The 24,393-nt window shown below is 42.0% G+C and overlaps 1 protein-coding gene across 2 annotated transcripts in view; it reads left to right on the top strand.

Moving 5' to 3' along the window:
- Positions 1–18,470, top strand: part of RFC3 (replication factor C subunit 3) — a 32,709-nt gene extending 14,239 nt beyond the window's left edge. For both annotated transcript variants that reach the window (XM_073613331.1, XM_073613330.1), the window contains exons 3-9: positions 7,046–7,113; positions 7,567–7,664; positions 9,861–10,042; positions 12,746–12,882; positions 14,795–14,893; positions 15,121–15,190; positions 18,147–18,470. In XM_073613331.1, coding sequence (XP_073469432.1) covers positions 7,046–7,113; positions 7,567–7,664; positions 9,861–10,042; positions 12,746–12,882; positions 14,795–14,893; positions 15,121–15,190; positions 18,147–18,338 — 846 coding nt within the window. In that variant the 3' untranslated portion in view covers positions 18,339–18,470. The remainder of the gene's footprint in view (positions 1–7,045; positions 7,114–7,566; positions 7,665–9,860; positions 10,043–12,745; positions 12,883–14,794; positions 14,894–15,120; positions 15,191–18,146) is intronic.
- The last annotated feature ends 5,923 nt before the right edge of the window (positions 18,471–24,393 follow it).

The following is a 24,393-nucleotide window of genomic DNA, read 5'->3' as shown; positions in this document are numbered from 1 at the left end:
GCCTACACTGGGACACAGGAGCGGTGGGGCACGGAAGGGTGGCAAGTGGCATTCCTGATACAGGAAGGACTTTTTTCCCAGCACTAGGCTAAACTTAATAGCGGCTTTACTGTCATGACTATGTTCAGCGATTAAGTGCAATTTAATAGTGCCTCTGTTTTTGTGCTTAGGACTATGCGTACCAAAAAAGACACCACAAAGACCAAAAAGGTACCAAAGGTTTCACTTCCAGGATCTCCAGTCGCATCTCCACACTGTCATCCTCGCCTGAAATGCCATTTATGGCAAGCCAGGGTGAGCCATTGGAACAAATTGATGGTGCAGCTGCTTCTCACATCTCAGCCTCTGTATAAGTGACTGAAGATGTCTTTTCCTCCACCCTGCAGGGCCTGGAAGGAAGATTAGCGGCTTTATTCACATCCTCCATTCAAATTGATAGGAAGCGTGCTAGATCCCCCTCACCCACTTTAGACCCTTTCCAAGGGGAACAGTGGGCACAGGATGAGGTGTTACCTTCAGACGATCAGGAGGAAAGACAAACCGATGATTCCTCTGCGGAGGAAACAACAGTAGATGAACCTTTTTCAGCCTCACAATCTGAGAAATTGCTGATACAATCTCTTACGGAGATGGTTCGTTCTACTTTCATGCTACCCCTAACGGAGTCTGCTGAAAGCTCGGTTTCTTCCTTGGGTTCCTTTAAAACCTTCACAGCCTTTGCTGTTCATGCATTACTAGAACAGCTTATTATGCTGAATGGGATCACCCGGATATGCATTTTCTCCCTCCAAAGAGATTTTCAATTCTCTATCCCATGGAGGAGAAATTCACCAAAAAATGGAAGGTAGCAGCAGTTGACGCTGCGATTTCCAGTGTGAATAAAAGTCTTACTTGTCCAGTAGACAATGCACAGATGCTTAAGGATCCAACAGATAAAAGGTTGGAATTCCTGTTAAAATCTGCTTTTTCCTTGGCAGGTGCCGTTACTCAGCCTACAGCTGCAATAGGCGTCTGTCAATCCCTAAAGGACCAATTTAGACAGGCCCTTAAAGAGGTTCCTGCACAACAAGCCCGGGAATTGGCCGAATTACCAAAAGCATTATGTTTGCCATAGATGCCATTAAAGATTCTATTCACCAAGCATACCTGCCTTACACTTATGCTAGTACATATGCGTAGAATCCTGTGATTAAAAAATTGGTCAGCCGAAGCACCATGTAAAAAGCTCCTGACTGGATTCCCTTTTCATGGGGATTGGCTATTCGGGGATGATTTGGACAAATGCATCCAAACAATTTCTAGTTGGAAAAGTACTTTTGCCAGTCAAAAGAAAGTATAAACGTCCTTCATTTAAACTGGCTCTTTCTCCTGCACCAGGGGCTTCTGCCTCTAGGCAGTGGCGATGGCCTCCGCCATCAGCCTCTAGAGGAAAACCTCAGGGTCAGGCCCAGGCTCAAAAGAAGTGCTGGGGCCGGAAACCTGCAAAGCAGAATCCTATAGCCTCATCATGAAGAGGCCCCCCCCCCCCCCCCTCGCCAGGGTGGGGGGAAGACTTCTGCAGTTTTCAGAAGTCTGGCAAGAGGAAATTCAGGACAGATGGGTCATCTCCACGGTAACTCTGGGGTACAAGCTGGAATTTCGGGACTTTCCACCGTCTCGTTTCTTGAGGTCAAACGTTCCCAAAGATCCAGAGAAAAGGCAATCTCTGTTTCGGGCACTAGACCGAATAATGGCTCAGGGGGTGATTATGCAGATCCCCACAGAAGAGCAAGGTTTGGGGTTTTATTCAAACGTCTTCACAGTACCAAAACCGAATGGAGATGTCAGACCCATTCTAGATCTAAAGAATCTAAATCAGTTCCTGAAGATCCGCTCCTTTCGCATGGAGACGAGCAGGTCAATGGTTTCTATCCTACTTGGAGAAGAACTTCTGGCGTCCATCGACATTAGGGATGCATATCTGCATGTTCCTATATTTCCCGCTCACCAAAGGTTTCTGTGGTGCGACGTAGAACAGCAGCATTTCCAGTTTGTAGCCTTGCCCTTGGGCTAGCTACAGCACCCTGGGTGTTTACAAAAGTCCTGGCCCCACCTCTAGCCAGGTTAAGGGCACAGGGCATAACAGTCTTGGTGTACTTAGACGATCTATTGCTAACAGACCAAAAAGGTTGGAGTATTTGGGTCTGATCATAGACACAGCCCAGAAAAAGGTGTTCTTGCCTCAGGCAAAGATCAACTCCATAAGAAAGCTGGTACGGATGGTCAGGTCAAAAGGCGATCCCTCCATTCGCCTTTGCATGAGTTTGCTAGGCAACATGGCTTCATTTGAAGTGGTTTCCTATGCCCAGTTCCATTCAAGGCTGTTGCAAACAGAATCGTCTACTTGGAACAAAAAAATTCAAGCTTTAGACTTGCCAATGCGGCTGTCCCCAAAGGTGTCCCAAAGCCTCAGTTGGTGGTTACTAACCCAGAATCTGCTGAAAGGAAAATCCTTCAGACCAGTTATCTGGAAAGTGGTAACGACAGATGCCAGCCTTTAAGGCTGGGGAGCAGTACTAGAAAAGACAACTGTCCAGGGACAGTGGTCAAGAGCCGAAAGAACCTTGCCCATCAATATCCTAGAGATTTGGGTTGTGCGTCTGGCTCTAAAGGCCTGGACTTCCAGGTTACGGGATTGTCCTGTCAGGATCCAATCCGACAATGCCACAGCTGTGGCCTATATCAATCACCAAGGGGGCACCAAGAGTCTCTCAGCACAGAGAGGTGAACCATATTCTACTTGGGCAGAAAGGAATGTTCCGTGCCTATTGGCAGTCTTCATTCCGGGAGTAGAGAATTGGCAGGCGGACTACGTGAGTTGCCAGCAGTTATTCCCAGGGGAATGGTCTCTTCACCCCAACATTTTTCGGGCTGTTTGCCAAAGATGGGGGACTAAGGACGTAGATCTTCTAGCGTCTAGATTCAACATGAAGTTAGTCAACTTGTCCAGGACAAGGGATCCACTCGCATGCGGAACAGATGCCTTGGTGACCCCATGAGATCAGTTCTCACTGATCTACGCATTCCCCCCTATTCAATTGCTGCCTCGTCGTCTTTGCAGGATCAAGCTGGAAAGAAAGCCGGTAATTCTGGTAGCACCAGCATGGCCCAGAAGGTCATGGTATGCAGAAATCGTAAAGATGGCAGTGGAGGGTCCATGGTCCCTCCCACTATGGCCAGACCTACTCTCACAGGGGCCGATATTCCATCCTACCTTACGGTCTTTAAATTTAATGGCTTGGCTATTGAAACCCACATTCTGAAGAAACGTGGGCTTTCCGGGTCAGTTATCTCTACCCTGATTAATGCAGGGAAGCCAGCTTCCAGAACTATATATTGGTTAGTCTGGCCACCCTCTGAGGTATATCATAGGCAGAATTCTTGCCTTTCTACAATTAGGGGTAGAGATGAAATTGGCCTTCAGTACTATTAAAGGCCAAGTCTCAGCTTTAACCGTCTTATTTCAAAGACCGCTTGCTACACATTCTTTAGTCCGGGGTTTTATGCAAGGGGTGATGTGGCTTAATCTGCCAGTCAAACCTCCTTTGAACCCTTGGGACTTGAACTTAGTTTTGTCAGTGTTACAAAAACAGCCATTTGAACTGATACAGCATATTCTCTTAGTCCTTCTGACAAGGAAGCTGGTGTTCTTGGTTGCTATATCCTCAGCAAGGAGGGTTTTGGAATTGGCTGCTCTTTCATGTAAAGAGCCATACTTGATTATTCATGAGGACAGAGTGGTGTTACGCCCTTGTCCAGACTTTTTGCCAAAAGTGGTCTCAGGTTTTCACACCAAGATATTGTCCTGCCATCGTTTTTTCCAAAACCATGTTCCAGGGAAGAGAAGTCACTACATTGTCTTGATGTGGTAAGAGCAGTGAAAATCTATTTAAAGACAACTGCTCAGATTAGACTGATTTATTTATTTATTCTGCCAGAGGGTCCTAAGAAAGGACAGGCAGCGTCAAAATCCACTGTCGCTAAGTGGATTTGGCAAGTTATAATTCAGACTTAAAATTTAAGGTGTAAAATTCCCCCTTTTCAAGTCAAAGCGCACTCTACGAGGACGGTTAGTGCTTTTTGGGCAGTGCGTCACCAGGCCTCCATGGCTCAGATCTGTAAGGCCGCAACTTGGTCTTCAATACATACATTCACCAAGTTTTATCAAGTGGATGTAAGGAGGTATGAGGATATTGGCCTTGGGCGCAGTGTGCTGCAGGCAGCAGTATAGGTCCTCATGTCTGGGGGTACCCTGGGGGTTGTGTCTCTCTCCCCTCACATAGCATTGCTATGGGACTTCCCATTTAGTTATTAACTTAGACTCTGTGTCCGATGATGTTCGATAAAGAAAATAGGATTTTTATAACGGCTTACCTGTAAAATCCTTTTCTTAGAGTACATCTCTTTTGGGGTTGAAGTATATTGCTTTGCTTTGCTACAAAAACTCATGTGCTCCTGGAAGGAGGAGGGGTTATATAGGGAGTGAACTTCATTGCTTGGGTATACCAGTGTCCATCACCTGAAGGTGCCTATATACCATTAAGTTATTAACTTAGGCTCCGTGTCCCATGATGTACTCCAAGAAAAGGATTTTACAGGTAAGCTGTTATAAAAATCCTTTTTTTTTTTTTTTTAAGGGCCCTTTCACACGGGGGGGGGCGGCGTCGACGGTAAAGTGGCGCTATTGTAAGCTGCACTTTACCGTCGGTATGCGGCCGCTAGCGGGGCGGTTTTACCCCCCGCTAGCAGAAGAGAAATGGTTAAAAACCACCGCAAAGCGCCTCTTCAGAGGCGCTTTGCCGGCGGTGTAGCCGCGCCGTCCCATTGTATACACTCCGCTCCTTCACCGCTCCGAAGATGCTGCTAGCAGGACTTTTTTTTACCGTCCTGCCAGCGCACCGCTCCAGTGTGAAAGCCCTCTGGGCTTTCACACTGGAGACAAAGCAGCGGCACTTTCGGGTCGGTTTGCAGGCGCTATTATTAGCGCAATAGCGCCTGCAAACCGCCCCAGTGTGAAAGGGCCCTTAGAGTACTGATACTTTGTTTTTTAGTTTTGCCCTTTTTTCAATGTGAAATACGTGCATATATGTCAAAGGTGTAAAAATAATAATGAACAAAGCAAACAAAAGCAAAAAAAAGAAAAGTTTTAATAATTATTAGTTTTATAAAATAGAACTGAACAAAAAAAAGTCAGCAGGAGAATAATTAAATGAAGAAGAATAAGGAGTTAATTAAGGCTGATTAGAGTAAATTAAGGGTAAATATGGGGTTAAACAGAGGAACGTTTTAATAAAAAAACAACCTTTTTACAGGTTGCTTTAAACAGACTCCATCTGCAGATCGAAGGACATCCCTTTGATCTGTAGATGAATAAATAGAGGCATGCAAAATTAAACAATGTTTCTTTTTATCTTTCTGTGTTTAGCCGCTGAGCAATGTTGTTGGTAAACATTGCCAGGCTGCTGTGTTTTTTTTTTTTTTTTTTTGACCTCTCCTATTGCCGGGACTTTTACACTGTCAAAGGGGAACCCCACTGAGTGGCCCTGCTCCTTAACCGGTAATTGCCAGCCTTTTTTTTTTTTGTTTGTTTACACTTCAGCTGTCGGTGGAGGAATCCCGTTGACAATTGAAAAAACCGAGCCGAAAAATATCGGTTTCAGGTATCGGAGCATTTGCACGAGTACCAACACCCATACTGATACCGGTATCGGTGCAACCCTAATACCTACAGTTAAAATTTTCCCTAATGTGCTGCGCTAAACCACATAATTATATGTGTGGATATATTAGTGTGCCTTGTGGGCGCTCCACCCTACGTGTTACGTCTAAATGACTTTTTCAAGGGATTAAAATGGAAGGCTCAGCATCACATAACTAAAGCAGTCTACATGGAAATGCACACCAAATCCTTCACACTAACATCAACCCATTTCTGATATATGCATAAATTCTCCCAAGAGCCAGCCCACTGCGTACATCAGAACTGTGGGATCTTGAGAGGTTTTCTGAGTGCTGTGATGTTTTCAGGAAGCTATGTGCAGCATCCTGCCAGCGATTCCTAGCAGCCATTCACTCTTTACATAAAGAAGTACAGAAACCCAGTGATGAGGTCAGTGGGTCTAAATGTATATAATAAAAATGAGAAGGCTTTATTTAAAAAAAATTCCTTTGCATGTTGATGGGAAGGGGGGATGTCTAAATAGGATAAATCATAAGCAGATTAATCTGTAGTCCCCTTAGTGTGCATAATACATGCTAAAACGATTTTTAATTTGTGCATAATAAATGTTGCTGTTTAACCTTTTCGCTGCTTAGGACTTAGTTACCTATGCTGCTTAACCTGTGTAAAAAAAAAAAAAAAAAAAAGTGTATATTTACTTAATATTAATAATAATATTATTCCACTCGAGTCTGGTCACATGATCACCTGTGTCGATGAACGGCGACTGCCCAGGAGAGAAGGGAGTTCTGGATAGCGGCTGGGAATTCTGGGAGCTGTGACATCACTCATAGGCTCCCCTGTCCCATCTGCTGTTGGCACTCCCTCCTCTCCCCTGCAGCCGCCACTCGCTGACACAGGAGCCAGAGCTGCGGATCACATGACAAGAGTGGACCTAAAATAAGTTTACACACCTTTTTTTTAGATGGCAGCATAGATAGGTAGGTGGGGGGGGGGACATATTTAAACATTGTGTTCGGATGGAATTCTACTTTGAGGCTTATGTGAGAACAGAACTGCTTCCAACAGACCAGCTCAGAAGGCCTGGTGATTCTGGCATGTCCTTCTGCTATATGCACCATGAACTTATAACAGATGGTTCTATAGATTCTGCTGAATAGAAGAACAGCTGCAATCAGTGACTGACTAGCACAATTGCAGTAAAAATGGAAGGCACGGACATGGTCTGACTCCTATATCTGTTTTGTACTATCCTAATAAGTCTGTTTAGCATTTACTATATCCGTATTCCATGCATTAAATGCATATTCATTTTTATTCCATCAGACGCCTTCTAAAAAGAAGATTGAGATTAGCACCATAGCAAGCAACTACCATTTAGAAGTGAATCCAAGGTATGCAAGACTATCTGGTTTATGTTCGTTTCTGAATGTTGAATTGTTGACATTTAATTGAAATAAAAAATTTGTTATTTCATAGTCTTGTGACAAAACCTCCAGAAAAGAGTCGCCCAATTCCACCCCCCCCACCCCCCCCCCCACCCCCGTATGATGCTTACAGAATGGAAATATTTTTTTTTTCAGAAATAAAACATGTGTAGCTTTTTTGGAATCATCTTTTATTGTTAGGGGAGCAATGTGGAAGGTTATAGTTATACAAATTTACTAGTTTCTTCTGTCATTATTTCAGTTGACTAGTCTAGTTTAGTTGTGGAGGAATCTTGTAATCCAATATACTTGACCTTTATTATTCTTCTTCTCCTGTTTCCATCCATCAGGGATGATTCTAACAAACCTATTATTATTCGGAATAACCCAGACAGTCTGTAATTGTTGTTTCCTTCCCAGTGATGCTGGCAACAGTGATCGTGTTGTTGTTCAAGAATTGCTGAAGACTGTGGCTCAGTCACAGCAACTTGAGACGAGTACACAGAGAGATTTTAAAGGTTTGTATCAAGGCCTAAAATATGACTGGCTGTGGGAATCCTGTCATATTTAACCTAATAAACGAACATTATTTTAGGTGCCTGAAAATGACTTTGCTTGTAAACAAGTTGTCCACTAAAACCCTGATCATTAGCACATTCTGTACTTGGGTTTTGATTCTGAATAAAATGACACGTGTACCAGTTCCAATAGTGTCTAAGTTGGGAGATTTTCCACCTAGTTTCTGAGCTTTCTTTGCACCCTCTCTCTACACGCACAATCCTCTAACCTAGAACACATTTACATACCCATGGGCACATTATTATTATTATTATTATTATTATACAGGATTTATATAGCGCCAACAGTTTACGCAGCGCTTTACAATATAAAAGGGCACTTGATCTGATCTCATACATGCATAGTATACATACACGGTCTGCTGTTTCATACTTCTTTAGCAAATTACACACTCCACATACGTGATTTGTTGTACAGCGCACTCCCTGTTTGATCCAGTCTACCTCAATTCCTTATTAACCACTTCAGCCACGGAAGGATTTACCCCCTTAATGACCAGGCCATTTTTTGCGATACAGCACTGTTGTACCCAAACAAAATTGATATCCCCCACCCCCCCACAAATAGAGATTTCTTTTGGTGGTAGTTGATCACCTCTGCGTTTTATTTATTGGGCTATAAACAAAAAAAGGCCAACAATTTTTTGAAAAAAAATTTTTTTTTACTATTTGCTATAATAAAAAAAAAAATTCTTTGTCAGTTTTTTAGGCCAATATGTATTCTACATATTTTTGTTAAAAAAATCACAATAAGCGTATATTGGTTTGCGCAAAAGCTATAGCTTCTACAAAATAGGGGATAGATTTATGGCATTTTTATTTATTTATTTAAACTAGTAATGGCGGTGATCAGTGTTGTGTGTTGTATTTATTTATTTATTTTTTTAGTGGGACTGCGACATTACAGCGGATTCAACGCTTTTGACACACTTTTTTTTCGGACCAATGACATTATTACAGTGATCACAGCTAAAAATAACCACTGACCACTGTATAAATGACACTGGCAGACAAGGGGTTAACACGAGGGGGGCAATCAAGGGGTTAAGTGTGTCCTAGGGAGGTGTTCCTAACGGGGTGGGGGGGGGGGGGTATGCTATGGGGATTCGTGCAGCCGAGCCAACCTGCTACAGTATAACTGCAAGGGCTGGTTGGCAAGCGGTTAAATTTGTACCATCATAAACAGAATATGCTAATATATATAGGAGAAGAGCTAATAAATGATTACCTCTCTGTGAGATGTTAATATAATTCACACTGCGTATGTCTGCCAGCCACCTGCGATTTGTGGACCCCCACACCAATCCTATATTTAAAAGTGAAGGTTATTTTCATTGCATAAATTAAAATACAAACCGAGAACTACAGGGTTGTCCAGCCCCGCAACCTCTCCTCTATCTCCCCACACTGCAAATACCAGGGTTACCATATGCCACTAAATTTAAGGACAGTTTGTAAAATCTGTGATTTTTACATCTGTCAATAAATGTTTGTTATGAGCAAGCAGTTTGCATGTCTGTAACAGATATTCACACAGATGTAAAAATCACAGATTTTACAAACTGTCTGTGAATTTAGACTAGGTTCACACTACTACTGGTGGTTGTGGTTATCGCAGTGGTTCTAGCATCTGCAACTAAAACGCACTGCTGTTTACAGATGAATGGGGCTGCAAGTCATGCTATAATGGCACCCCCACGCATCTAAATATACAGTATGTCCTGGATTTTCTGGCCCCTGCAGTTTAAAAATGGTGCAGGAACCTTTTTACTGCATGCACATCAGCCCATTCAAATGCCCAAACAAATTCGGCCCAAGACAATTCCTCTTCTTCCAATGTGGCCCAGGAAGATCAAAGCGTTGGACACCCCTGGCGTAGCACAACTTACTAATAATTATTTTACAGTCAATAACACATTGATTGTAAGATAATTTATTAGTAAGTTGTGCTATGCCATTTGTATTTTAATAAATTTTCAATGTATGTGGGAGACACATGTCTAGGTATTGGCAGCAGCTCACGTTTTATTTTAGGGTATTTAAGGAGGTGGCCGCGCATAAGTATTTCTAGTATTTTCGGTACATGTACGTGTGATTTATTGTTCTAATTTCTTTCTTTTTTATTTCTCCTTGTAGTTGTATTGCTAACAGAAGTGGATAAACTTTCCAAAGATGCTCAGCATGCTTTGAGAAGAACCATGGAGAAATACATGGCTACTTGCAGACTCATTCTTTGTTGTAATTCTACATCTAAGGTCATTGCTCCAATACGTAGTAGATGTTTGGCAGTTCGTGTACCAGCTCCAAGCATCGAGGAGGTAAAACTTCAGTTGATTGGGGAAAAAAAACTTTTCACAACAGGATCCTGTAATTTCTTATCTTGCTACAATGTCTAAAGCACTTTCATTGCTAAACATTGTGGCCTGTTTACCAGTTATATTTGTCCAGTGCCCACAGAATTGTGATCTGTCACATTGCAAAAAAGCAGTGATGCAACCTAGTGTTTTTTGAGGCAGCTTAAGTTCAAATAAACACATCAGCAATTTTGGGCTTCTACAATCGTATTGTCTATTGATTTTATTTTAAGCCTGGTTACATACTTTCTGCCTCACGGAATGAAAGGTTCCAACAGAATTCACTGTTCAGAATTCTGCAAACTGAAATATGATTGTTTTCTAAAGATACCTACACTACTTATAGTCTTTTTGCATTGCACAATAAACCCTATTTAAAGGTCTGTGTTCATTTCAGACCTACTTGGCTTCCAGTAAAGTTTTATAGGAATTATAAAATACACAAAAATGGGGGTGCCTCCCTATACAATTCCCCACAATATGGAATACATGGTAAAACATTGAGATGATTTTGGAATAGATACAAACCAGCAGCCCACTCCAAAAGGTGTGGATGCACCACATATGCCAATGTAAAAAGATATATAGAAAGTAGGCACTTGGTTATAGTGTTAACAAAACAACTGTGGACAAACTCAAAAGGTCATCTAGCATAAACTATTAAGTTCTAAACCTTATTTCATTTAAATTCAGACAAGTTCAACTCCATGCATATCAAATAAAAAATTAAAAAAACAATTCCAATCAGTATTGTAGCCAATGTTTGCTATTTTACCACGAGCCGATATAAGCGATATGCTGCTTATCTATCATCCAGTGAATAGGTGTTCTTTCCTCAGCCCAGATGTACACTTACCAGAGGTAAGTGTTAGACAAGCAGTCTATACACTGTGATGTCTGCTGCTGTATTGAGCACATGGATCTCCTCTACCTCCTATTAGCCCAGTACTTTGGTTACCATACCATTTTCACTCCCACATGTTAGAGTTGAACAAATACCAGAGAGTGTTAAATAGTGTAGTAGGTTTTAATAATAAAAAATGCCAATAAAAACATACAAGTACTACTCACATCTTGCGGGTGCCCTTGGGACACCAACACAATCAGCTCAGCTGTAGTGCTCCGCTGTCTGTGGCCACTAAAACAGCGTGCGTTCCAAGCTGATTGTGTTGGTGTTCCAATGGCAGCCGCAAGATGTATTTGTTCAACTCTAACATGTGGGAGTGAAAATGGTATGGTGACCAAAGTACTGGGCTACTAGGAGGTGGAAGAAATCTATTTGCTCAATCCAGCAGCGGACATCAGTGTATAGACCGCTTGTCTAACACTTACTTCTGGTAAGTGTACATCTAAAGAAAGAGAACCTATTCACTGGATGATATTGTAGATAAGCAGCATATCACTTCTATCGGAACGTGGTGAAATAGGAAACGTTGGATACAATACTGAGTGGAATTGATTTTTTAATTTTCCATTTGATATGCATGGACTTGAACTTGTCTGAATTTGAATGAAATAAGGTTTAGAACTCTAGAGTTTATGCTATATGACCATTTGAGTTTCTGTCTACAGTTGTGTTAACACTTTTAACTTTGTAAATCTCAAGTTTATAGGATCGCAAAAGAAGTCTGAATCAGGTCAAATGCTTCTTCAGTGAATTCTGAACGAGCTCAGAAATGTCTCAAACCCATGTGAAGAGCACACTGCATATCCTATAGAAGCCCACTGATGCCGTTGGCCCTTAGCCATACACGTCACCATTTTTACTATCTTCCAGTTGCTCCTTTTAGTGGAGATTATCACTAGAGGAGCACATCAGTTTAGACTTCCCTTTGTTTAGTCTCTTGGCAGATTTTGTAGCATTTCTAAATCTATTTAGAAACCTCGTCTCCACATTGTATTTCTTGCTGATGGAAGTAGTGGCAACACAACTCTTAGGCTTCATGTACACAGGATGTTTAAAAAACCTCTGCTGAACGCTGGAACTTGACAGCTAGTAACCGACGGTTAAAAACTTAGATTTTGCCACTTTAACATGCTGCGTTTATGAGCGTTTGCATTTAGAAGCGGTTTTGCAGATAACCTCAGTAGACCCTCCCAAATGCCCACAATGCAGGAAAAACAAGTCTCCCTCTCCCTCCCCATCTCCTCTTTTTCCCATTGTAAATGGTCCTCACTGGTCCCTGCTGTCTTCTGGGACCTGTGTGGGTCCCAGAAGACAGCGGGGGGGGGGGGGGCGGAGGTGCCGGACATGACGTAGATCGCCGCTGAGCCTGCGGTGATCTATGCCCGCAAGTGGGAGCAAATACCTGGATTAGGCATGTATCTGCTCCCCCTCCCCCCTGAAAGATGCCAAATGTATCACCGGAGGGGGGAGAAATCCGAAAAGCGGAAGTTCCATTTTTGGGTGGAACTCCGCTTTAACAGCTGCAGTGTACATGAGGCCTAAAACATTAGTGGGTTTTTTAAACCTTTTACCATGTCTCTGAAAAAAAAATTGGCAGCCATTATTTAGGAAGAACATATTTCTGCCAATTGTCCTCACAGGCTTTTCTTGCCTCTCTGTTCTTGTATAAAGGTGCATTTCTTGCAATGGTAATATCTCTGTGCAGAGTGTTGTGTTCCTGTTACTATGCAGTACAGATCTAACCAAGTATTTCTTTGCAGATCTGCACAGTTCTGTTTAGTGTATGCAAGAAAGAAGGACTGTCTCTACCACAGGAACTCGCTCGAAGAATTGCAGAAAAATCTGGAAGAAACCTCAGAAAGGCTCTTCTAATATGTGAAGCTTGTCGTGTCCAACAGTATGTAAACCTTTTAACTGAAGTGTTTTTTTGGTGTATACTCAAACTTACAAACCCAAAATTTCCTTACACTATTTTTTACCCCTTTAGCAGTTGCAGAGAGACTAGATAACATTTTACAGAAATGTAAAGTGGGTTGCATTTTTCATTTTGAACCCCCTGATGGCAGTGCTGCATCAGTGAAGAAATGGCTGGTATTCAGTACACTTCTCATCTCTACTCTGACAGCACTTTTACATTTGGACATGCAGATTACATTATAAAATGCACAGTACATGCTGTATATTTTCCTAGAGCATTTTAGTGCTACTTTTACATGCTGCAGACATGTAAGAGGCTATTGTCCTCTGCTGTCACAGTGGGATAGGAAAATTGTCCGCAGCTCTCTTATCCTGGTAGCCTTTTTCTTTCATTGCAGACCCTGTTTTCAGAAAAAGTTAATTTAAGTAATACCTGCAAGTACTATAAATAGTCATTCAAAAGTCTACATTTTTACCTTGATACAGTCTATGCATTAAAGTGGATCTCCACCCAAAAGGGGAAGCCCCGCTTGTCTGCCTCATCATCCCCCTCTGCTGCCACATTTGGCACTTTTTGGAGCGGGGGCGGCGTTCCTGGTTTTGACAGGTACCCGCTCCCACTCCTGGCTGACTTCGTCACTGCGAAGTCAGAGGGAAGTTCAAATCCTTCCCCCCCTCGCAGCCGGCCTATTCACGAAGCGCAGCACGATTCACGCAGTAGACATTAGGACCTGGGCTGTAAAGCTGCCGTGATGGCAGCTCCAGCACCCGACGAGCCGATTCAAGAATCAGCCGGGTGAGGATGCGGCTGGATGCCTGGACAGGTAAGTACCCTAATAGTAAAAGTCAGCAGCTACAGTATTTGTATCTGCTGACTTTTAATTTTTGGAGGGGGGTGGAACTCTGCTTTAATGTAAAAAAAAAAACAAAAACTTCCCATTATCTTTCCTACCCCCCACATCCATAAACACTTACGTGGCTGAGATGCAGATTCAGTGCTGTCCCGGCTGCAGCACCATTCTCCTCTCTTCTTGGTCTCAGAGGAGACTCTGAGAGCAGAGGGAGCCATAGGCTCCAAACTCCTGAGTGTGTGCCAGCATGGGTGTCACCTTAGCACATGCCTTTTTGAGGGGGCACCCAGAGAAAAAAGGAGCAGAGAGTGCTGGTGGGGGACCACCAAAGAGTAGGTAAGGGATCACTCTGTGGAGGGGACTGCCAAAGAGTAGGTAAGGGACTGCTCTGTGCAATATCATTGATCAGAACAGGCAAATGTAACCTTTTTACACAAAAAAAATGCATTTTATAATGGCTTTAGGGTGAATAGAGTGCAGAACATGGTTATTTTACTTTTTCCACATAGACAATGAGCCTTGCTGAATAGGAATCCGTGGTGAATTCTAGTTTGCTGCAACACTGATAATATTACCATTCGCAAAATGTACACTTATCTAAGCAATAACTCATTTTTCTCACTCCTACTTGGCAAAAAGCTTTGGAGTCAACCTCTGGAAAATTTTGCTGCATATGAAATTTAATAGTTTTGCATCTAACTCAATTTTTATGTAATCTGGATAGATTATATTGAAAACATTCAAATGCCTTGCACTGAGCTTTTGTTATGTGGTTAGGTGGCAACTTAAAACAGCAATGTAATTGTTTGAAAGGCAGGCAAAAGAACACCGCTCTGGTTGGAGACAGGTTCCCTTTAAAGGTCACGGTATCAAGCAAGTAGTATGTGTGTGTGTGTATGGATATATGTGTAACAAATATTATAGATATAGATATATGTGTGATATATATATATCACAAATTTTATATTTTTATTTTTTGGAACTGTGCTTGATGTTTTTAGACACCTGTTGGTTATATAAACCGTGGTATTTCTTGAACAGGTATCCCTTCAGTTCAGACCAAGACTTGCCAGAAACAGATTGGGAGATTTATGTGAAGGAGACAGCCAACGCCATTGTTAATCAACAGACGCCACAAAGGTCAGCATACGGTTATCTTTTTGACGCATGTTTAGCACTCTGCTAAATTTTGAAACCTTTTTTTTTTAAAGACAATAATTTTGAGTGTTGGCATGTCAAATTGCAACTTTTTTTTACTCTTGGGTTACTGCTATACATCTTTTTTATGTTTAAAATGTTAATCTCCTCCTTTCTGTGAAGTCATGAACACTTTTTTTTTTTTTTTAATTTATTTATTATTTTCATAGGTTACTTGAAGTTCGTGGTAGACTTTATGAGCTTCTGACACATTGTATCCCTCCTGAAGTCATAATGAAGGTATGTTCATAGACTTCTATATCACATATCGGTTTTGTTGGTACATGATATACAACATTTATACATTTCTGTTTTAGAAATTGGAGAGGGAAATAACATAACTTAGCTTATTAGCAAACATCAAGGGATGTTTTGTCTCGTAATGTTGCTACTTCATTGATTGGAGATAAATTGGATACCAACTGACACATACGCTAATTAATGAAAGCAGCCTGGATTCAACTTGTGGAATTAACATTACCCTGATGCATTTCTAGAAAATGCTCTTTTGGGTACTTATGGCTCTAATCCCGCATGCATAGCAGAAATTAAAAACCCATTATTGCTGGATGGCTTTCCTTATCGACATTGTATTGCCATAGTTCAAATAATCCCATGTTTTTTAGTGAGTTTGAGCCTGGCGATATTTATCTTGGATGCCCAATTTGCCAAGGGAGGTTAATTGCATAATTAAGACTCTGGCAGATCCAAGCAGGTACAAAACATTTTTAGTATCATATTTGCACACGCAGCATCACCTGAACTTGTGTTTTAAATTTGGGCTGAATCTGGAGATCTTTAATAGCTTTTGTATTTAAGAATTATCTGGTACCTAATATGGGTTTTGATGATATATGCAATTCCATACTATCTGTCAGAAACCATGAACCAGACCGAGACAGCAGTACAGTAAAATCACACTTGTTTATTAATAAAAATAAAAAGGTAAATAGAGTAAGCGTAGTCAAAGCATAGCCAGAGTCCAGTAACTGGATCCGGTAATCAGCCAAGCCAGAGTTAAGTAACCAGATCAGGTAATCAGCCAGGCCAGCAGTCAGGGATCCAAGTAGAAGAACAGCAAGCAGGATAAGGAGCCAGAAGGGATGGTTTCTTGTGATGTGAGCAAGGCGAAGGCAGGAATGAAGTGAGCTGGAGATCTTTAAGTAGGCGGGACTGGCGAGCAGATCCACAACAGCTGTTAACCGTGGAGAGAGATGAGAGCTGGGAATTAGCCGACAGCTCAGTGGCCAGCTCAGAGAAGGAAGGGCTGAGCCCAGCCCTGACACTATTCAGGACTAGTAAAAAATTAGGGAGTAGACTGACACGGACTATTATGCTTCCATGGTGACATTCTGCTGGTGTCCCAAGAAGATTTTTTTGGATTGTGTAGGTTTATTTAACATTGCAACCATTTTACTCTTGTGGTGTAAAATAATCTCAAATTAAAAGTAGTTGCAGGTTGGATGATTGTTTTAGTTCAAAATAGGTTTATGTCAGGTGAATCAGGATATGTTGGGATCTCGCCATTAATGTTCCTTATGTCAGTGTCCTTGCCCTGGCTCTGTGTGAAAGAGAGGTACTGATTCCTCTGCTTGATCAGACATTTGAGGTTGATTTACTAAAACTGGAGCGTCCAAAACCTGGTGGAGCTGTGCATGATAGCCAATCAGCTTCTAAGCTTTGACAAAAAAAAACCTGGAAGCTGATTGATGCAGCTCTGCATAGAAACCAATCCGCTTCCAGTTTTTTTTTGTCAAAGCTTAATTGAACAAGCTGAAGTTAGAAGCTGATTGGCTATCATGCACAGCTGCACCAGGTTTTGCACTCTCCAGTTTTAGTAAATTAAACCCATAGTGTCTGTGCTTTAGGCTGGGTTCACACTATACTACTCGACAGTAGTACAACTTTCATCCTACTTTGCTCTGCGACATCAGTCCTACATTGGTCCTACATTGGTCCTACATTTATCCTACATTGGTCCTACATCCATCCAACTTTCATGAACAGGATACTACTTTGATCCGACTTTTCAGATAGTACACTTGTCCTTTGACCAATCAAAACTAACACATAATGGGAGGGGCTACAGCAGGGGGCAGGAAATAACGCAATATCGGATGCCAAAGTCGGATGGTTAGGACAAGGATCCGACTTTGATCCTACTTCAATGATAGTCAATGGGCTGAAGTAGGATCAAAGTCAGACCAAAGTAGTACAGGGAGCATTATCAAAGTCGGAACGACTTGTGTCGGACCAGTTAGGACGGCTCCCATAGGGAAACATTGAATTTCACACGTCATGCGACATGAGCTCCCAATGTCGGAGCGTTTGTCGGACCAGTGTGAACCCAGCCTGACACAGAACCATGGTGAAAAAGTGGAGTGAAGACCATGGGGAAGAAAGGAGCCTGCAAATATGAGTAGGGCTACATTCACAATGCTACATATCTGCGGAAATGCCACATCTAGATGCATTGACACTGCTTTTGGCTGCATACAAACAGGCTGATTAGCTGTGGCCATACCTCAGTAGAAATACAGACCCTGGGCTAAAATTGTTTGCTTCTAGAGTCAGTCAGAGGTTCTCTTCTCATTCTCTAACCCAATGGTTCTCAACTCCTGTCCTCAGGACCCACTAACAGGCCAGGTTTGCAAGATTTCTGAAATACATCACAGGTGAAATCATTTGCTGCTCAGTGATTGCAGTATTCTAGTCTGCATCTCCCCAAGATAATACTTCAAATCTGGCCTGTTAGTGGGTCCTGAGGACAGGCGTTGAGAACCACTGTTCTAACTGCTGCTGGTGTATGCATTCAGCATTTACAACCGTCCGCAAGAATCTACTGATTTCTTGCCAATGGCCGGCCTTGGCTGTTGCTATTTAGACGTGTGAGGTTTCGTTCAAGATAGTGTAATTCCAAGTGCGATTGTGATGCGACTTTCATGTGACTTGAATCTCTGGCACTTCAGTCGCAGGAAAGTCACATCAAAGTGGTGCAGGAACCTTTTCAAAGTTGCAGCGACTTTAAGTATCATAGATTGGAACCGGTGCCATTGAAATCAATAGGCTGTGACTTGTCATGCGACTTTATGGGGTGGATTTACTAAAACTATTTTTATCTTTTCACAAGTGTCTTTTATGCTGCTTTTAAATCTCCATTGCTAACGGTTAACTGTATTCTCTGTTTACTATGCAGTCACTGTTATCAGAGCTTCTCAATAACTGTGATGGGCAGTTGAAAGCTGATGTGGCACAGATGGCGGCTTATTATGAACATCGCCTGCAGCTGGGCAGCAAAGCAATTTATCACCTGGAAGCCTTTGTGGCAAAGTTTATGGCCATTTACAAGAAATTCATGGAGGATGGACTGGAAGCAATGATGTTCTAGCAGAATTGACTTTTTCACTCTTCATCTACACATTTGATAGACTTGTTCTTTGCTAAATATATTAGCACTTGTACCCTTTTTTTTCCTGCGTGGCATTTGCTGCCTCATGTATATTAAATATCTTTTGCCAGAGGTATGTTTCACCATTGAGGATTTGTTACGGTTTGTGCTTCATTATAATGCAAGTTAATGAGAATGCATGGGTCTTCGGTTGCTTACATCTGCCATTCCTCAATGATCAGAAGGAAATGTGCTGGAAGAACATGGAGGCTGCCACTACTGTCTTCTAAAATTGCTAGCTGTCATGCTAATCCATCTATTTTAATAATATCTCAGTAAATGAAATGTAACAGATACAGATCAGGAGGAGTTGTTACTTGTTTTTATCAGAAGTATTATAAGATAGACCCTGCCAAGCAACTAGTATATTCAGAATGAGTGGCTTTCTTTTTCTCTCAGTAAGGCCGCACATAGATAATTCAGGTCTTATTTTTATTTATTTTGTTCAGTCAGCAGATTGAAGGAAAAAAACCTTGATTTCCTCATCCACACTTGATGCGGATGGGAGAATCCTTCCCGCTAAGCTATTGTAGTCCGGCAGCAGAGAGGCTTCCCCACTGTCACAATACACTGATCAGCATTGCAGGCTACAGCATACGGTGCTGATCGAGCGGGAAAATCTGACGGGGTGGTTTTCCAGAAGTCGATCAGTAGATCACACGGGGCCGATATATGGATCCAAATTCAGGCGGTCCCTGCTGAACCAGCCGAATTTGGATCCACGTATGGCTGGCTTAAAGAGGAGTTCCAGTCGCCTATGGGAAAAAAATAAGTCAGCGGCTACAAAAACTGTAGCTGCTGACTTTTAACAAACAGCCACTCGCCTGTCCCTACATAAGTTTTACATGTATATCTGCTGCCTTCATCTTTATATACTGTTTTGAAAGTTCAGATCCTGTTAGATTTCCTCTTTCTGGTTAGCACTGCAGTGAAGCCTGGGCATAGAGCCAAGACAGCTGATTGGAGGAAAGGCACACATCCCCTCTCCTCACAGGTAGAGATTTTCAGCTCTGTTCATTGAATAGTTCAGCTCTGTGTTATTCTATTTACAGCATCCTCCCCAACGCAAAACTCAGGCTGCTTTTATCGTATGTGATGGAGAACTTGTCAGGAGTTATCAGGCTGATAAAAAACAACAAAGTGTAGCGCTATAACACGAGCTGGGAAATCTACAGAGATGTAGTGACCAAGTGTATGTACAGCTCCTATAGGCTATATAACATCAAAACAAGGATTACTGTGTCAGGGAATAATACATCCGGTAAACGGCCATAAACCTTGTGTATGTGTCTCACTAAATGTGACATCAAACAAACCAAGAGGTGAAATAAAGAACTAAATGAAAAATATAAAATAAAATTAGAAGGTTGGCCAGAAATACAAAAAGTGATCTGAAAAATTACGTTAGTATGGTAGTACAAACAAAAGAAAATAGTAGCATGTGTCTTTCATGACACAAATGCACCAACGAAATAGTGAAGAAAAAATGAATCGTTACATAACATATGGGCATGATATACTAAAACAAGTCCATGTGTATAGTGGAGATTCTTGGGGATGCAAGATGATCAGAACTTGTGCAAATGCTTTTCACAACGAAGTACAAGGTATACCATGCAAAGCCAGATCTTCACAAAAAAACACACTCCAGCAGAGAGAAATGTAATGCCCTTACCGGAGATGTTGGACTCACAGGCCGTTGGTGGTGAGTCATATAGGCTTGTACCGTCAAAGCGGTAGGGTTAAATCCTGTTCCGATCCAGGAGAAATATGTAGTAAACAGGAAGGACCTCACGGCTCAGATTACCCTTCCGGTGGGGGCTGGAATCATCCGCCAGGTTCCACTCGATCACCAACAAGCCTCAGAATGTAGGCGAGGAAGGAGAAAAAGGAAAAAAGAGCCTCCACATAGTGTAAGTCCACTTGGCAGGAAAAATTTATTTATAAAAAATATTTCCAACAGGTAAAAAAGGCGATAAAAATTTGGTTCAATTGAACAAAAGGTAGCGTAGTGAATGGTAGCTGGGGTAGCACAAAGGAACCAACGCGTTTCGTCTGCTAAGACTTCTGCTGGGGTATGGATGCATGGATTTAACCCTACCGCTTTGACGATACAAGCCTATATGACTCGCCACCAACGGCCTGTGAGTCCAACATCTCTGGTAAGGGCATTACATTTCTCTCTGCTGGTGTGTGTTTTTTTGTGAAGCTCTGGCTTTGCATGGTATACCTTGTACTTCGTTGTGAAAAGCATTTGCACAAGTTCTGATCATCTTGCATCCCCAGGAATCTCCACTATACACATGGACTTGTTTTAGTATATCGTGCCCATATGTTATGTAACTCTTAGTGATTCATTTTTTTCTTCACTATTTCGTTGGTGCATTTATGTCATGATAGATATATGCTACCATTTTTCTTTTATGTTTACCACCATACTAACGTAATTTTTCAGATCGCTTATTGTATTTCTGGCCAACCTAATTTTTTTTTATATTTTTCGTTTAGTTGTTTATTTCACCTCTTGGTTTGTTTGATGTCACATTCATTGAGACACATACACAAGGTTTATGGCCGTTTACCGGATGTATTCTTCCCTGACACAGTAATCCTTGTTTTGATGTTATATATCCTATAGGAGCTGTACATACACTTGGTCACTACTGTGTTTCTACATCTCTGTAGATTTCCCAGCTCTTGTTATAGCGCTTTTACCTTTCACAGTTAGTCTAATTGTAGTGTTGGCTGCTATTGGAGTTGGCGCGGCAGTTCTCCCAATCCATTCACTTCCGTTATCAGGCTGATAACAGAAGAATGGAGCAGGAGACAGCTACGGGACATAGTGCTTTGAAGAGAGATAAAACACTACAGATATATGTGCCCAGCTCAAATTTCATGAATCTGGTTTACACCCATTTTAACTAGTTATGGACCACTCGCCGCAGTTGTACTGAGGCAGGTTGGCTCCCCTATGCAAATCGCTGTCATTGTACGTCAGGTGCGTACACAGCAATTTGTGGATGCGCAAGCGTCCATTTGCGAAAGGGGGAGCCAACCAGCGGGTTCGGCGCTCCAGAGACGGGGATCTGTCAGTGTAAACAAACAGATCCCCGTTCTGTCAGGGGAGTAGAGAGATTTCTTTTCCTAGTGATTTAGGAACAGACAATCTCTCTCCTCCTCAAGTCAGCTCAGCCCCCATACAGTTATCAACACCTCCTAGGGAAAACACTTAACCCCTTGATCGCGCCATAGTGTTAACCCCTTCCCTGCCAGTGATATTTATACACTAATCGGTGGCTATTTTTAGCTCTGATCGCTGTATAAAATGTCAATGGTCCCAAAAATGTGTTAAGTGTCCAATCTGTCCTCCGCAATGTCACAGTCCCACTAAAAATCGCAGATCGCCTCCATTACTAATAAAAATAATAATGCCATAAATCTATCCCATAATTTTTAAACGCTGTAACTTTAGCACAAACCAATCAATATACACTTATTGCGATTTATTTTATTTTTACCAAAAATATGTAGAATACATATTGGCCTAAACTGAGGAAGAATTTTTTTTTTTTTTTTACATTTTTTTTCTTTTACATTTTTTTTTTTTTGGGGGATATTTATTATAGCAAAAAAGTAAAAAAAAAAATTTTTTTATAGCGAAAAAAATAAAAACCGAAAGGGGGATTAAATACCACTAAAAGAAAGCTCTATTTGTGGGTAAAAAAAAGGACATCAATTTTGTTTGGTACCGCATCGCACGACCGCACAATTGTCAGTTAAAGTGACGCAGTGCCATATCGCAAAAAATGACCCGGTCATTAAGGGAAGCAAATCCTTCCAGGTCCTTAAGCGGTTAAGGGGTGAGAACTTGTGTAGAGCAGTTGCCAGATAATAAAAAAAAAAAAAAGTCAGACAAGCTATGCAGTTTATAAAACTTCTACAGAAGAACCTTGTTTTTCTACTTTGGAGACGATACTGTGGGCTCAGAAGCAATACTCGGCTGATGGCAATCTACTGTACAGTTGACAGTTTGTCAGTCCAAAAGCAGCTGGTTTTTGGTGCAACATATGCTCAGTGGAATGTTGGAACGTGAACATAATATATAGTTCTGCTGATTGTACAGATTAACAAGCAAATTACTACACTGATCCTTACTTAGGACAAGGAATGAGAGCTGCTCAGCTTCCTGAAAATGACAGGACAAACAAGTCTGTCATTAACAGTAACACATCATTCTTTGGACTGTTATTTCAGTGAGGAGATTGCTTGATATTCTCTTTACAGGTGCATGAAGGACCTTTGTTGGCAAAGGCAGTGCAAGAAATTAAAGATGCACTCATTAATGCAGCTCTGTGGTCATATATATGTTGTTAAAAGTATTTTTTATCCTAATACAAGGAGTGTAAGTAGCAGAATTTGACCTGGTATCAACCTCTGGCAGTCCCTGGACATCTGAGCTGGAGTGTGAGAGGAAGAACATTTATAGGTAAAGTTGATCCAGGGAAAATCCGATTGCTTCTCTGGGGTCTTGAAGGAATTTTTTCCCCTGCTGTAGCAAATTGGATCATGCTTTGCAGGGGGTTTTTTTTTGCCTTCCTCTGGATCAACTGTGGGAATAGGATTGTGTATATGGGATTGTATGATATTATTTTTTATTTATTTTTATGGTTAAACTAGATGGACTTGTCTTTTTTCAACCTAATGTAAAGCAGAATACAGAAATAATCAGAGTGACCAGGGGATGAGCTCATTGTCCATTTTCTGGCCTACGTGATTACCCCTGCTGGGGTAGAGAAGCAGTTCATCTGGACTGGATGCCTAGGGTCATGCGGCCAAGAGGGGGGGACTGTACCTGGACCCTACATACAAGAGCATGAATGGAGTGTAATATCAGTCAGCACTGGATCCTGCTAGCAGTGATCTCCATAGAGTCCTGAAAGCACAAAAACTCTGGATGGAGGCCACCTGGTCCGTGATTGCTTAGCTTCGTCGGGGGGATGCCTACCTGAATATCCTCATATCTTAATCCTTACAATACAGGCTGGATAGGCATAGACCCTGGGCTATAGGCTGCTACTTTCAGGTAATTGGAAGCTTTTGGACAAACAACCTGGGTGTACCCCTATAATCCTACCCTGATCAGTGAAGCACTTTTTTGCAAGTGTCCTTGGGTAATGAACCTCTTCCCATATATGGAGAATTTTTTTTTTCCTATACTTAGCTAGTTTCCCTATTTTGGATTCTTCAATCAACTTTTTGCTGCTGCTATAACATTATATTATATATACCTTGGGAATTATACCTGGGCCCCATGCTGTGGAGATGGCCTGCAATGTTACTTCGGGCATGAGATTCTGCTTGGGTTCTCACCTTGGCACCGAGTTTAACAAGTTAGTTATCCGCAGGGTGCTTTACAGGTCTAGGGCCACGGTGCATTCCTTTGGTTCCCAGGCCCTGAAAACACCGCTGGGGGTATGCCCACTGTGACAGGGGACGCCTGGATCCTTAATGGGATCAGCAACATGGAAGACAGGTTTGTCCTAGTTATTGGAACGATACTGTAGCTTTTATAGCAAGTATCAGACTCCTCTCTGCAGTACACTTATTTAAAGTGATACTAAAGCCTTGGATTTTTCATTTAAAATTAACAAACCTGTTATACTTACCTGCTCTGCGTAGTGGTTTTGCACAGAGCAGCCCTAATCCGCCTCTTCTCGGGTCCCTCTTCAGCCCTTCTGGCCCCTCCCCCCCGCCGAATGTCCCCACAGCAAGCAGCTTCAGACACTTCGGACACTTCAGACTCAGACGTGGCCCGGCCCTGCCCCCTCTTTTCTCATTGAATTTGGTTAACAGCAGCGGGAGCCAGTGGCGCTCCACTGCTGTCTGAGCCAATCAGGAGGGAGAGTCCCGGCCAGCCAAGTCTCAAGTGCAACATCGTTGGATTCCCATCGACACACTCCTAAAACTTGTGGACAGCCTTCCCAGAAGAGTTGAA

The sequence above is a fragment of the Aquarana catesbeiana genome, linkage group LG02, assembly GCF_042186555.1.
Source record: "Aquarana catesbeiana isolate 2022-GZ linkage group LG02, ASM4218655v1, whole genome shotgun sequence".
Lineage (NCBI taxonomy): Eukaryota > Metazoa > Chordata > Amphibia > Anura > Ranidae > Aquarana > Aquarana catesbeiana.
Note: the sequence above shows the minus strand (reverse complement) of the source record. Positions and strands in the feature narration are given on the sequence as shown.